This window comes from Balaenoptera borealis (assembly GCF_965194805.1).
Source record: "Balaenoptera borealis genome assembly, chromosome: 20".
Lineage (NCBI taxonomy): Eukaryota > Metazoa > Chordata > Mammalia > Artiodactyla > Balaenopteridae > Balaenoptera > Balaenoptera borealis.
This window is the reverse complement of record NC_138879.1, coordinates 43,483,263-43,498,549: the sequence shown is the minus strand read 5'-3', so window position 1 is coordinate 43,498,549 and position 15,287 is coordinate 43,483,263. Positions and strand designations below refer to the sequence as shown.

General features: G+C 39.0%; 1 protein-coding gene across 4 annotated transcripts in view; it reads left to right on the top strand.

Moving 5' to 3' along the window:
* ATAD5 (ATPase family AAA domain containing 5) overlaps nt 1-15,287 on the top strand; it is a 41,085-nt gene that overhangs the window by 7,306 nt on the left and 18,492 nt on the right. For 3 of the 4 annotated variants that reach the window (XM_082370856.1, XM_082370854.1, XM_082370855.1), the window contains exons 4-10: nt 2,265-2,420; nt 4,337-4,460; nt 5,005-5,086; nt 8,456-8,640; nt 10,749-10,906; nt 11,651-11,810; nt 12,260-12,586. In XM_082370856.1, the coding sequence (XP_082226982.1) occupies nt 2,265-2,420; nt 4,337-4,460; nt 5,005-5,086; nt 8,456-8,640; nt 10,749-10,906; nt 11,651-11,810; nt 12,260-12,586 (1,192 nt within the window). The other variant, XM_082370857.1, reaches the window with a different exon arrangement.

Sequence of the window (15,287 nt, the reverse complement as noted above, 5' to 3'; positions counted from 1 at the left end):
CCGCGGAGCAGCTAAGCCCGTGTGCCACAACTACAGAGCCTGTGCTCTAGAGCCTGCGAGCCACAACTACCGAGCCCACGCACCACAACTACTGAGCCCACACACCTAGAGCCTGTGCTCTGCAACAAGAGAAGCCACCACAATGAGAAGCCCGCGCACCGCAATGAAGATCCAACGCAGCCAAAGATCAATCAATCAAATAAATTTATGAAAAAGAAAAAAAAATTTTGCTAGCAGAACAACAAAAATCTGTCACTCTACTACTATAAAGCAGATCCTTAACATTCCTAACCTCCTTATGTATGTTCTGAATATCCATGCCTATTCTTTTTTTTATATTTTATTTTTATTTTTAATTAAAAAAATATTTTTTTCCGTGCGTATTCTTTTTAATGTTTTTAAAAAACATTTCAAAAGTTTTGGGAATTCCCTTGGGGTCCAGTGGTTAGGACTCCACACTTCCACCGCAGGGGGCACAGGTTCGATCCCTGGTGTGGGAACTAAGATCCTGCATGTCACAAGGCGCAGTCAAAAAAGTTTTTTTAAGTTTTTAAAAACAGCAAACATTTGTTTAAAAGACACAGTAGTATATAAATTTAAAAGTGAAAACTTTTTAAAATTTTCTCTCCTACTGTTTAGGGGGAACCCACTTTTTTTTTCTTAATTGATATCTCTCTTTTTAAAAACATTCTACTGAACTTTTAAATGCTGCTTATATTATTTATTTATTTGGATTTAATTTTATTTATTTATTTATTTGTTTGACTGCCTTGGATCTTCGTTGCTGTGCGTGGGCTTTCTCTAGCTGTGGCGAGCAGGGTCTACTCTTCATTGCAGTGTGCGGGCTTCTCATTGCGATGGCTTCTCTTGTTGTGGAGCACGGGCTCTAGGTGTTCTGGCTTCAGTAATTGTGGCACGCAGGCTCTAGAGCGCAGGCTCAGTAGTTGTGGCGCATGGGCTTAGTTGCTCAGCGGCATGTGGGATCTTCCCGGACCAGGGATTGAACCCGTGTCCCCTGCATTAGCAGGCAGATTCTTAAGCACTGTGCCACCAGGGAGGTCCCCAGGGGGAACCCACTTTTAATAGTTACAAGTTTATCTGTCCAGACTTTTTCCTATCCTTAAATATTTATATGTCATTTTTAAAAGGGATCATATAATGTGAACTATTTTGCAGCTTGCTTGCTATGTGTTTTTAATCCAAATGTAAAAACCTGTAGAACTCAGAATATTGAAAATACATTATATGGAAGATAATATTTAAATGCACAAGATCGCTTAGTACATCAGTGGCAGAGCCAGGCCTGAAGGCCAGACTTTATTCTTGTCAGTGATCTTTTCCATACCTACTACCTTTCAACCTCTCTCCAAAGGATTCAGCCTAAAAGTGACTAAAATCAAAGAATAGATGCCATGAAGATAATGGGGAAATAACCAATAATGCTAATCTGTACAGACATCTATTTGTTTGTTTTGGCTGCACCATGCAGCATGTGGAACTTCCCTGACTAGGGATTGAACCCGTGACCCCTGCACTGGAAGCATGGAGTCTTAACCACTGGACCACCGGGGAAGTCCCCAGGCATCTATTTTTTAAAAATTTTTTATATACAGACATTTAATATGGATATCTTTTTGGGTGTTTTTCACAAATGTAATTATATTTATCTGAATAGATTTCAAGCAAGAAATAAAGGCAAACCAAGTATAATTAGACACATTTTAATTTCATTTCCTTGGTAAGATTTGAATAACCATTTTTTTGGTCTTTTATTTAGTGTGATCTGTGATTATATTTTTCTATTATATATGTACTTAGTGGGCTTCATTTTTTAGAGCAGTTTTAGGTTCACAGCAAAATTGAGCAAAAGGTATAGATTTCCTATATATACCCAGTGCTGTCACACATGCATAGCCTCCCCATAATCAATATCAAAATAGTACATTTGTTATAATTGATGAACTTACATTGACACATCATTATCACCCAGTGTCTGTAGTTTAAATTAAGGTTCACTCTTGGTATTGTACATTCTGTGGGTTTAGACAAATGTAAAATGACATTTATCCACCATTATAGTACCATACAGAGTAGTTTCACTGCCTTAAAAATCCTCTGTGCTCTGCCTATTTGTCCCTTCCTTTTTCCCTGGCAACTACTGATCTTTTTACTGTCTTTAAAGGTTTGCCTTTTCTTTTTCTTTCTATTATTAAATATAAAATATTTGCCAGTAACCTAAATTATTATTTCACATTTGTGTTTAGGTAAGCAGTGCTTCAAAAAATGTATCCAAAGCAAAACGATTGATTGAAAAAGCAAAAGCTTTACACATTAGTAGGTCAAAAGCTACTGAAGGAATAGTGACACCTTTAAGGCGTTCGTCCAGACATCAGACGCTCCCTGAAAGGTCAGAAACAGAAGTAAGTATTACAAATGTTTATTGATATAAATTCTGTTCTTCTGTTTGAAATGGGAGAAGGAAACCGTTATAAAATTATAAGGTAGAATTGTAGGAAGCCCTGAGGTGGTAGAAAAAATATCATTTTCCATTCTCTTTTCAAAGGCTTTGGCTCTCTTTTGCCTACAGAATACACTCTGAATCCTTATCAAGTCATTCAAGAGCCTTCTTAGGCTGAACTAGCTCCTCCTTTTCCTCAAAACAACCCCCCTTCCCCAAACACACACTTTTTGCTCTGTCACACTAAATTATTCATTTTGCCCCAAAGGCTGCAATTTTTACTTTTTTCAGTTTGTAGATTCAGTGTAAAATGTATATTAGGTACTCTCTTCTACCTGAGGAATTTCTACTCAAAGTTTAAGATCCTGCTAAATTATGCCACCATCTCTCTCTCTTTTTTAAAAAAATATAATAACATGATTTATTTAAAGTGTGCAATTCAGTCACTTTTAGTATATTCACAGAGTTGTGCATTCATCACCACAGTCAGTTTTAGAATATTTCGTTACCACAAAAGAACCCTCATTCTCCTTAGCTGTCACCTTCCTATCTCCCCTCCCCCAGCCCTAGCCAAACACTAATCTACTTTCTGTCTCTATAGATTTGCCTATTCTGGACATTTAATATAAATGGTATGCTACCATATGTGTCCTTCGTATCTGGCTTCTGTTATTTAGCATAATGTTTTAAAGGTTCTTCCATGTTGTAGAATCAGTATTTTGTTTCTTTTTTTAACCAAATAACACCCCATTATATGGAAATACCACATTTGATTTACCCATTCATCAGTTGATGGACATTTGGGTTGTTTCCACTTTTCGGCTATGAAAAATGCTGTGAATAATCGACCTCCTCTTGAAAGCTTTGCTGATGCCTTCAAGGCAAATAGTTTCCTTCCCTATATGTACTTTAATTTACTTTCATGGGTTTTTTTTTTTTTTTGTATTTTAGTCAGTATTACTTTAACTATACTGTATTATAACTAGTTAAACTATTTTTTAAAATAAATTTATTTATTTATTCATTTATTTTTGGCTGCTTTGGGTCTTCGATGCTGCACACGGGCTTTCTTTAGTTGTGGTGAGCGGGGGCTACTCTTTGTTGCGGTGTGCGGGCTTCTCACCTCGGTGGCTTCTCTTGTTGCGGAGCACAGGCTCTAGGCATGCGGGCTTCAGTAGTTGTAGCATGTGGGCTCAGCAGTTGCGGCTCGCGGGCTCTAGAGCACAGGCTCAGTAGTTGTGGTGCACGGGCTTAGCTGCTCTGCGGGCATGTGGGATCTTACTGGACCAGGGCTCGAACCTGTGTCCCCTTCATTGGCAGGCGGATTCTTAACCACTGCGCCACCAGGGAAGCTCACTAGTTAAACTATTTACTCATAGATTAGCTCTCCCTCTGTCCCCTAGACCCTGGTGTAAACTTGACACCAACTCTAGAGTGTCATTGTTTTGTGTGTTCCCAGTGCCTGCTGTATTGCCTAACACATAGTAGATGCTCAATAGATGTATGCTGACCACATGAGAACTTACCAGACTTCATCTAATACATATCTAGGATGTATAGTTCTGAAAGGGAATAGCCATAATTTTTATAGCTGGTTGTACTGATTCTTTTATCTGCAATATAGTCTGTTAGTTTCTTCTTTAAAAAAGAAAACCCATGGTCATAATAAATCCACTCTTTGATCATGTGAACTTGTATGATATAAGCACAGACTATTGCCATTCATATCCTGTGTTTTCCGTGTTAGTTTCTGACAGGGAGATGTTTGGAGTTGCTAATGTGATTATCTTGTCATGGCTTCTAGCACTGTAATCCTTTTGAAATTTTAATAACATTAATTGTATGTTATTAAAAAATTTTTTTCTTATTCTGTCTTAGGACTCTGTAATAACAGGTTCAAGTCCTACTCCTTTAAACCATCCTGAGAAAAATCAGAAGAAACTTCAGTGTCTGAATGATGTGTTAGGAAAAAAACTTAACAAGACTCCTAAAAATATCCCTGGTAATCAGATTTGATAACTTGATGATGAACATTAGAATGTTTTGGGGGGATTATATTGTTCTGAATTTTAATTTTATCTTGTTTTGATTTAATCTGTCTTATAAAATATAACCTTTTAATTATGTTAAATATTTTTATTTTAATGAGTAAATGAGTAAAGTTATAATGTAGTGAAGAGTTTTACAAAAGGTAACTGAGTGTATTTTAAGTGATTGCATTTCTTTGTATCTATTTAGCCTCAGTTAACTTAGTGGTTCCCAAAGCTGACTGATCATCAAAATCATCTGGTAAATTTAAAAAATTTTTAAATCCTTAGGTCCTTCCCTAGACATACTGACTGAGAATCTCCAGAGGTGGGTTGTGGGAACCTGTAGTTTAAAAAGAAGCTCCCCAAGAGATTCTTATATTGATTTTGCCAGGTTGAGAGATCAGCTCATTATAGAAAATTTTTTAATTAAAAACTTTTTTTTAAAGTTTTAAAAGTAGCTAGAGGTAAGTGGAGATGATGAACCTTGATACTAACCTAAGCATTTATTTTTCTAAGGAAAAGTGAAAGTCGCGCCTTTATTTCTTACTAGAAAGGCTCAGAAAACAGCTGATCCTGTCCTTGGTTTTGATGAAAGCAGGTCAGTCTGATACAAATTTTAAAATGCCAAAATATTTCATGGAATATGTTTTGCATTCATTTACTTTGATGAGAAAGCATTTAAGTTATCATTTGAAGCTTTGATAAATCCATTTTAACAGATGACAATATTGACAATGCTACAACTGCAATTTGAAGATCTTGGTCTTTTGCAAACATTTTGTGTCCATCTCTAGACAAAACAGTGGAAAAATAAACAAGCAAACCAAAAATAGCAAAAAGCTGATTTATGAACTTGTTCAGTAAAAATTTAAATACCTACTATGTAGCAGGTACTGTTTTTGGTACTAAGAATATCATGGGGAATAAGACACATTACCTGTCCTCAGGAGGCTTATACCCTAGAGGAAAGACAATCTGATTAAACATTAATTGGGCCAACAAATGAAAAATTGCAGTGTGCTAAGAAGGAGAGGTACAAAGGTCTATTAAAAGTTTGTTGAGTAGATTTGGTCTGGTCAAGAGAGGATTTCCTGAGGAAATGACATCTGAACTGAAGGATGAGCAGGAGTTCATCAGGGGGAGGAGCAGTGTTCCAGCCAGAGGGACCATCCACTGAGTCCCTGTGGCTGGAAGGAGCGTGGTAAATACCGGAGGCTGAAGGAATGCCAGTGTGACTTGAGCATAAACAGCAGAGAAACGGGTGAGAGAAATGAGATTGCGCTGGAGAGGTGGCTGCCAGCCCACGTGGGCGGGGCCCTTATGAACGAACTTTGTCACTATGCTAAGAGCAATGAGAAACAATCAGAGGGTTTTAAACAGGAGTATGGACATAAACATTTGGATTTTGAAAGTTTAATTTGACTGCTGGATTAATTTGGCTATTGTACAGAGAATGGGATGGAGGAGGGACTAGAATGGATGCAAGGGTTTGGGTGTGAGATGATGGAGGTGTGGACTCAGATGCTGGAGATGATGTATGAAAAGATTTTAGGAGATAAATTTAAGAACCCTTGATTAATTAGACACAGGGGCTGGGGGTGGGAGAGACGAAGGTAGAAGGATGACACTTAAGTTCTGGTCTGTGCCAGTAGATGGCACGATGGAAGAAGACCAGGTTTAGGGACATGAGTTCAGGTTATTTTTTTTTTCCTGTTTCAATTTTATTGAGGAATAATTACATATTGTTAAATGCACAAATCTTAAGCATACAGTTTTGATAAGTACACTATATCAAGATATAACATCTTTCTTTTACTCCCTAACGGTTACTTACTGTTTTTCTGTATCACCACCATCACCAGCACAGCAAAAGGTTACCACTATTCTGATTTCTATTACCATCAATTAGTTTGACTTCTGTTGCCATGGGTTAGTCTTGTCTGTTTTAGAACTTCACGTAAACTTTATATATATATTGTTTTGTGCCTAACTGCTCTTGCTCAGTACACATATATTTTTTAAAATCAACTTTATTCAGGTATAATGTACATACAATCATATGCACCCATATTAAGTAAACAGTTTGAGCTTTAACAAATATACACATCTGTGTGATCGCCACCACAATAGAGAACATTTCATCACTCACAAATTCCTTTTTGCCTCTTTGCAGTTCATCCCTGCCTTCCACTCCCAATGCCATGCAACCTGTGATCTACTTTCTGTTGGTATAGATTAGTTTGCCTTTTCTAGAATTCATAGAAATGAAATCATACAGGAGGTACACTTTTGTCTCTGGCTTCTTTCAGTCAAAGAATATCAGTAGTCTATTCTTTTTTATTGCTGAATAGTATTCCTTATACGAATATATTTACCACAATTTATTCTTTTATTGGTGGCCATTTGGGTTGTTTCCAGTATTTACCTATTTACTCATGGATTCCTGTTTTATTCTCTGGGTTTTAATCCATTAATAATTTTAATGCTCAAATTGCTTCTAATTTGGCCATTGGAAGCCCTTCAGCTTGGTTTTTATGCCCCTTTGACACATACTCCTCATTTATTGAGCATTTCTTACTTTTTTGAACACAAAGATATTCCAGGCTCATCTTTTTTTTTTTTTTAATTAATTAATTAATTAATTTATTTATTTTTGGCTGTGTTGGGTCTTCGTTTCTGCGCGAGGGCTTTCTCTAGTTGCAGCGAGCGGGAGCCACTCTTCATTGTGGTGCGCGGGCCTCTCACTGTCGCGGCCTCTCCTGTTGCGGAGCACGAGCTCCAGACGCGCAGGCTCAGTAGTTGTGGCTCACGGGCCTAGTTGCTCCGCGGCATGTGGGATCCTCCCAGACCAGGGCTCGAACCCATGTCCCCTGCATTGGCAGGCAGATTCCAGGCTCATCTTTTATTTGCCCTGCCCCAGCTCTGTAATTAGCCTCTTCTCCAAGGAGCCCTGGTTCCTTTTAGTGGAGGTGCTTATTTTACCTAATGCTCCTGAGGTATCAGTGCTTCTAGGCTTTCTCAGCAGATAAAGCTAGGAAATACACACACACACACACACACACACACACACACACACACACACACACACATCCAAAACTATTTCTAACTGTGTATATAATATATGTGTGTATATTTTTTATTAGTACCTTGTACCCCCTCCTTAAAGTTTACCTTCCGCTATAGGCACATACTAATATAGCTACTTCACCCATCTTTTCGTCCTTCCCTCCAGTTAATAGTCAAAAAGGTACACCTCCTCTTTTCTGAGATTAATCTCTTCAGTCTGGCTTTAGATCTCATCTTTTCTTCATTTCTCTCAAACTGGAAAGGAATAGAAATTTTTGAAGCCTCTTCTTAATTACCAACCCAAATTTCAGTTTGCAGAGAATATTACAGTCCTCACTCTATATATGGCAGGCTAGGAAGGGTGTATAAGCTGTGATAGACCAGCACCACGCTCTCTCTCCCCTCCGCCACTCCATCATCCCATCCTCCTCTACCCTTTCACCACCCTCCCGCTAAAGTCAAGATTCTTATGATTAGCAATACAAGATAAGCCAGGTGAAACTGAGACATCAATAATAAGGGCCTTAAGGTTCCTGCTATTGTATTGGAAACAATATTACCTTAGAATTTCTTGTATTAACTTTTAGAAATGTGGCACTGATTTTGTTTTCTGATTATAATATAAATGTATGTTTAAATAAAAAAAAGGAAGACAAAGACATTTTGGTGGATGTCCTTCAAGACATTATTTTCTGTATATACTTATTTTTATTTAATTTTTTTTAACACTGAAAGACTTTCATTTTTATGATAAGCAGAAAAAGAATTTGACCAGCTAACATCTCAGGTAGCTGATTAAATTTTTTCAAATAAAATTAAGAAGTATTTATTGTACAGTTAGTTTATTTTTTTAAGTGTTTATAACCTTAGCTCTGCTTTTCTCATATCATTTTCTTAAAAGTCAAGATGCAACTGAAAAGCCTCAGGCTTGTGATGTGCAGTTTAAAGCAAAGCGTGACTTTCTAATGAGTGGTTTGCCAGATTTGTTGAAACGACAAATTGCAAAGAAAGCTGCTGCGTTAGACGTGTACAATGCAGTGAGTACCAGTTTCCAGAGCGTCGTTCATATTCAGCAAAAAGATGATGGTGAGTTTATTACTATGAAATATTTTTAAATGTTAGTAGTAATATGAAACTATGTAAGTTGGTTTAAGGTGAGACAAAGGTTTAGGTATAATTCTTATGGGGATTTTTGTGGGAATTTAGTGTTTTATCCTCTCTTCTTCAGCCTTGGACTGAGGAAGGGGGTGGGGCAAGAAAGCCAAAGGCATCCTCAGCCCTTACCCCTGATGCCAGGGGAGGTCAGGCACGTGTGTGGGCCCTTAAGTGAATGCTGTCCAGACAGGCGCTGTGTTCTAAAAGGAAGGCAGTTCCTTTCTGAAATCATAGCCTGTGTGTGAACAGATCATCTTTAAGAATTTCTCAGAGGAGCTCCAGCCCTGACTTTGTCCAGTCTGCCGTCCAATCTGTTTGCCTCCTTTCCAGAACAGCTTGTGCTGTTTAGTACCACAGAAGTATCTTGTGGGCTATCTCCTGGAATTGGTAACAGGGAGCAGTGCTCCATTGCTCTAGTTCGCTCTTTTCTCACATGCACCGTGCACGAGAGCGAGCTGTTTGCCCAAGCCTTGTAAGGTGGTGTTAGCTTGATCCTGAGCTAATTCTCTTTGGATCCAAGTGGTATGGCAACCATAGTCCTACTTTACTTATGTAGTTTTTAATTACTGATAATGTACAAAGCCTTCTATCTTTGCTTTGTTGTTGTTCCTACCTAGAGTTTTTTTGTCAGCACAAAAACAGTTATATTCTTCTCAGCTGGCTTTGTGGTTTGGTTTGGTCTATTCCCTCTACTCATGAAATGTTCACTATGTTCTGCTCTCCTTTCTTTTCCTTTTATGTTTCTGACCTCGATAGTTTTTGAGTTTTGTTTAGCCTCTCTTTTTTTTTTTTTTTTTTTTTATAACATGTAATATGTGGGAGGTTCTTGGTATACTGATTATTATTTATCTATTTATTTATTTATTTATTTTTGGCTGTGTTGGGTCTTCGTTTCTGTGCGAGGGCTTTCTCCAGTTGCAGCAAGCGGGGGCCACCCTTCATCGTGGTGCGCGGGCCTCTCACTATCGTGGCCTCTCTTGTTGCAGAGCACAGGCTCCAGATGCGCAGGCTCAGTAGTTGTGGCTCACGGGCCCAGTTGCTCCACGGCGTGTGGGATCCTCCCAGACCAGGGCTTGAACCTGTGTCCCCTGCATCGGCAGGCAGACTCTCAACCACTGCGCCACCAGGGAAGCCCTAGCCTCTCTTTTATGGGAAACTTCCCAGTCAGTCTTTCTAGTAATATTCCACTTTTCTTTTTTTCCCAGTTCTGCTACTGGCCATTCTGTTGATGAAGCCTTTCTTGTTACTTTTACTAATTCAGTTCATTTTTTAAAAAAATATTTATTTATTTAATTTTCTTTTTTGGTGCGTTGGGTCTTAGTTGCGGCACGTGGGATCTTCGTTGTGGCACGTGGGCTCCTCGTTGCAGCGCGTGGGCTTCCCTCTAGTTGTGGTGCGCGGGCTCCAGAGCACATAGGCTCTGTAGTTGTGGTGCAGTGGGCTCCCGAGTGTGTGGGCTCTGTAGTTTGCGCATGCAGACTCTCTAGTTGAGGCGTGCGAGCTCAGTAGTTGTGGCGTCTGGGCTTACTTGCCCTGCAGCATGTGGGATCTTAGTTCCCCTACCAGGGATCGAACCTGCATCCCCTGCATTGGAAGGTGGATTCTTAACCAGTGGACCACCAGGGAAGTCCCTAGTTCAGTTTTATAAAGCATTTTCTAATAGTACGTTCAATTATAGAAGTTAGTTACGCTTTTCCTTAGGATCATGCCCACGCTCACCTAGTAACAGAATCTGGATTTCAGGATGCTAACTGCCCCTGAAATTTTTAACCTGATTAGCAAGGTTGATTTAAAAAGAAAAGAAAATATGCTAATATTTGCTTATTTTTAACAATTCGGAGGGAAGACTGGGTAATTTTTATGAATTGTATTTGTTGGAGGTGAGGGTATTGTTTCCTGTATACTCATTTGAGTTTTGGTACTTTTGTGTTAACTATATAGTTGTTGTTGAGTCTTCTCATGTTTATTTAGTTGGTATTTGATAAATGGATAAGGATATGAATGAAGGTAATTAACATAATTTTTCTGTTTTTCTTTAGGGTGCCATTTGTGGCATTTGAAACCACCCACTTGTCCTCTTTTAACTAAACTTAAAGAACTGAATACTAAAGTAATAGATCTCTCAAAATGTGTCATGGCTCTTGGTGAATTTTCAACATTAAATTCAAATTCAAAAAGTAATAATTCTGCTGTTGTGGTAAGTATGAGAGCGGTCATCCATTGTAGGAAGTTTCCTTCATATGTTTCAGAGGGAAAAAATTTTGGATATTTACTGTTGTGGCCTAAAATTCATCTCTTCCTAGAGTCCAATTTTTAAAAATAAATCCCAATTGAAGTACATATCTCTTTTAAATACTCCTAGAGCTTTAAAAACATACTAAGAATTAATGATAGCCAGTTTCAAAAAGAATATTAGATTATATAGCACATTTAGATACTTTATCAGTCAGAATTATAATCTAATAAATGTGTAAAATACAATTAGTTGAAAAGAAAGAACAATAAAAATATGAACGAAGGGACTTCCCTGGTGGCACAGTGGATAAGACTCCGCGCTTCCAATGCAGGGGGCCTGGGTTCGATCCCTGGTCAGGGAACTAGATCCCACATGCATGCTGCAACTAAGAGTTCACATGCCACAACTAAGGAGCCCTCAAGCTGCAACTAAGGAGGCCATGAGCTGCAACTAAGGAGCCCTCCTGCAGCAACTAAGACCTTGTGCAACCAAATAAATAAACAAATAAATGTTTAAAAAAAAAATGAACCAAGTCCTTCTAAAGCTGTGCGAATGCAGCTTTGCCATCGAGGTTGTATTTAGTGACTAAAGCTAATCCTACAATGACATAGACTTATTATAGACAGAAAGTAGTTGGTAGTATTCTGATTAATATTAATGGACAATGTGGGTTTAATTGAGCATTTTATTTATTCTTTATTGCAGTTTGTGGGGAGAAGGAAGGATTTGACTGAAGAAGTACGAAATCTTTTGCTGGAGGAAATTAGGTGGTCAAATCCCGAGTTTTCTTTGAGGAAATACTTCCCTTTGCTTCTAAAAAAGCGAACTGAGCACCAGGTACTTTCCGAGTGTCATCGTAAACAAGGTTAGTGATAATTATTATTTCTGTTAACATTTCAGTTTTGAAAACACTAAGCTTAGCCATTGACTCTTGGAAGTGATCACCACCGAGAGAACACTGCTTATGGTTGATCGGGAGAGCTGCTCAATTAAAGCAAAGCAACTTGTGTGATACAGTGTTAGACCCTGCCAGCTTCCAGAGTTGGCAACCCAAAGACAGGTTTAGTTATGTTAAAATACTAATAATTTATTTAAGGAAAGCCTTAGATGAGGTGGTTTATATAGCCCGTACAAAAGGCAATCTAAATAACAAGATATCCAGCTTGCTTTCAGTATGCCACATTTGATTCTTGCGTTTTCATTTTATAGTGATAAGGCTATTGGATATTTTGAAGTGGTATTAAGATTATTGGGTATTAAAATTTGTGTTTTGTTGATTAACAAGCACATGCATTTCAATATTTCCCCAAATAGAAAGTCCAAAACTAGAGCCCGATGTCAGTCGAAAAGAAACCAAAAGGAAACGAGTGGAAATGGAAAATCATAAATCCAAAAGAAAGAAACCAAATGAGTATTCAGAAAGTCCAAAAAAGATAAGTGGGAAACTAGAAGAACTTGACATAAGAAACAACTCCAGTGGGATAAAGCTAGATTCTTCCAAAGGTTTATTTCCTAAAACATCCAGGAAGAAACGAACAGCTTTGAGTACAAGGTGTAAAGTGGAAACAGAAGCCATAGAAGATTCTGATATTCTGATAATAGATGGTGACAAGTCTACATCAGAAGTATCTTCTATTCCAGGTAAATTAGACTTTCTCCCTCTGGTCCTAGAGGTTTTTTGTTTTTAACTTCTCATTTTTCCCCTGTCTCTTTTAATATATGCTTATTGCAACATTCAAACAAAATAAGAAGTGGAAGCCTCACTGATTAGTCTTCCAGATAACCACGTTTAACAGATTGCTGTTTGGTCTTTGATTTTTCTGTGCTTCCCTAAATACATACGCTTTTTTAAAAACCTGGAGACTTCCCTGGTGGTGCAGTGGTTAAGACTCCACGCTCCCAATGCAGGGGGCCCGGGTTCAGTCCCTGGTCAGGGAACTAGATCCTGCCTGCTGCAACTGAAGATCCCGCATGCTGCAACTAAAAATCCCACATGCCCCAACTAAAGATCCTGCATGCCGCAACTACAAAAAAGATCCCGCATGCCGCAATGAAGATCTCGCACACGGCAACGAAGATCCTGAGTGCTGCAACTAAGACCCGGTGAAGCCAAATAAATTAAAAAAAACAAAAACCTGGGATCACACTCTACCTATTATTTTACACATGTTTCACATATTTTTGACATATTCCCATTTGGTTATGTAGCTTTTCTGAAACATTCTATTAATTCATCCATTTAGATTATGTTTTGATAATTTGTACAGCAAGTCTTTGTATTTTTTAAAATTAATTAATTATTTTATTTATTTTTGGTTGCGTTGGGTCCTCGTTGCTGCGCACTGGCTTTCTCTACTTGGGGCGAGCGGGGGCTACTCTTCGTTGCGGTGCGCAGGCTTCTCATTGTGGTGGCTTCTCTTGTTGCGGAGCATGGGCTCTAGGCGCACGGGCTTCAGTAGTTGTGGCACACGGGCTCACTAGTTGTGGCTCACGGGCTCTAGAGCGCAGGCTCAGTAGTTGTGGTGCACGGGCTTAGTTGCTCCGCAGCATGTGGGATCTTCCCGGACCAGGGCTCGAACCCGTGTCTCCTGCATTGGCAGGCAGATTCTTAACCACTGCACCACGAGGGAAGCCCCTCTATATTTAAAAAAACTTTTTTTAATTAATTAATTTTTTTGTTTTTATTTTTGGCTGTGTTGGGTCTTCGTTGCTGAGCACGGGCTTTCTCTAGTTGCGGCGAGCAGGGGCTACTCTTTGCTGCGGTGCGTGGGCTTCTCATTGTGGTGGCTTCTCTTGCTGTGGAGCACAGGCTCTAGGCACGCGGGCTCAGTAGTTGTGGCACGTGGGCTCTAGAGCGCAGACTCAATAGTTGTGGTGGCCAGGCTTAGTTGCTCCGGGGCATATGGGATCTTCCCGGGCCAGGGATCAAACCCATGTCCCCTGCATTGGCAGGCAGATTCTTAACCACTGCACCACCAGGGAAGCCCTTTTTAAAATTTTTCTTGGAGCATGGTTGATTTACAATGTTGTGTTAGTTTCAGGTGTACAGCAAAGTGAATCAGTTATACATATACCTGTATCCACTCTTTTTCTAGATTCTTTTCCCTGATAGGCCATTACACAGTATTGAGTAGAGTTCCCCGTGCTATACAGTAGGTTCTTATTATTCATCTATTTTGTATGTAGTAGTGTGTATATGTCAATCCCAGTCTCCCAATTTATCCCTCCCCGCCCTTACCCCCGGTAACCATTAGTTTGTTTTCTACATCTGTGACTCTACCTTTGTTTTGTAAGTAAGTTCATTTGTACCCTTTTTTTTAGATTCTACATATAATTGATATCATATGATATTTATCTTTCTGTGTCTGACTTACTTCCCTCAGTATGACAATCTCTAGATCCATCCATCTATCATCTTTTAAAACTATTTTCATGCATTGACTCCACTAAATAAACTATAGATTCCCTTACCCCACAAATTCCACTGGGGTTTTGATTTTGCATTAGAATGTAGATTAATGACACGTGGTGCGGCCAAAAAAAAAAGAGAGGGAGATGCATACCAAAATGTAGATTAATTTGGAGGGGACTGGCATCATCCTAACTCTTCTCAATTGGGAGTGTAGCATCTCTCCATTTACTCAGGCTGACCTCCTAGAATGTTTTAATGTATCCTTTCAGTTGTCAAGAAGAGGCTCCATGAAAATTATGCTGCATTTGTTCTTTAGATTATTTCTTACAGTACAAATTATTTTTCATATTTTGTGTTTCTTGAGTGATTATTAAAATTTTTAATGTATACTTTTAAATCTTATTGTCATAAGATTTTTTTTTTAATAGATTTATTTATTTTATTTATTTTTGGCTGCTTTGGTTCTTTGTTGCTGTGCGCTGCTTTTTCTAGTTGCGGCGAGCGGGGGCTATTCTTCATTGTGGTGCGCGGACTTCTCATTGCGCTGGCTTCTCTTGTTGCGGAGCACGGGCTCTAGGCACGCGGGCTTCAGTAGTTGTGGCACACGGGCTCAGTAGCTGTGGCTCGCGGGCTCTAGAGCGCAGGCTCAGTAGTTGTGGCGCACGGGCTTAGTTGCTCCACGGCATGTGGGATCTTCCTGGACCAGGGCTCGAACCCGTGTCCCCTGCATTGGCAGGCGGATTGTTAACCACGGCGCCACCAGGGAAGCCCTGTCATAAGATTTTATGGTGGTTAGCTTTTAAGAGGGAAGGGTTTTGATGTGAAAAATTTTTAATGTAATGTTAAGTTTTGAAATTGCCTCTTTGGCAATTTGTAAATATAAATATTTGTACAAATACTTATTGTTACATGAAACAATAACGTAAATGC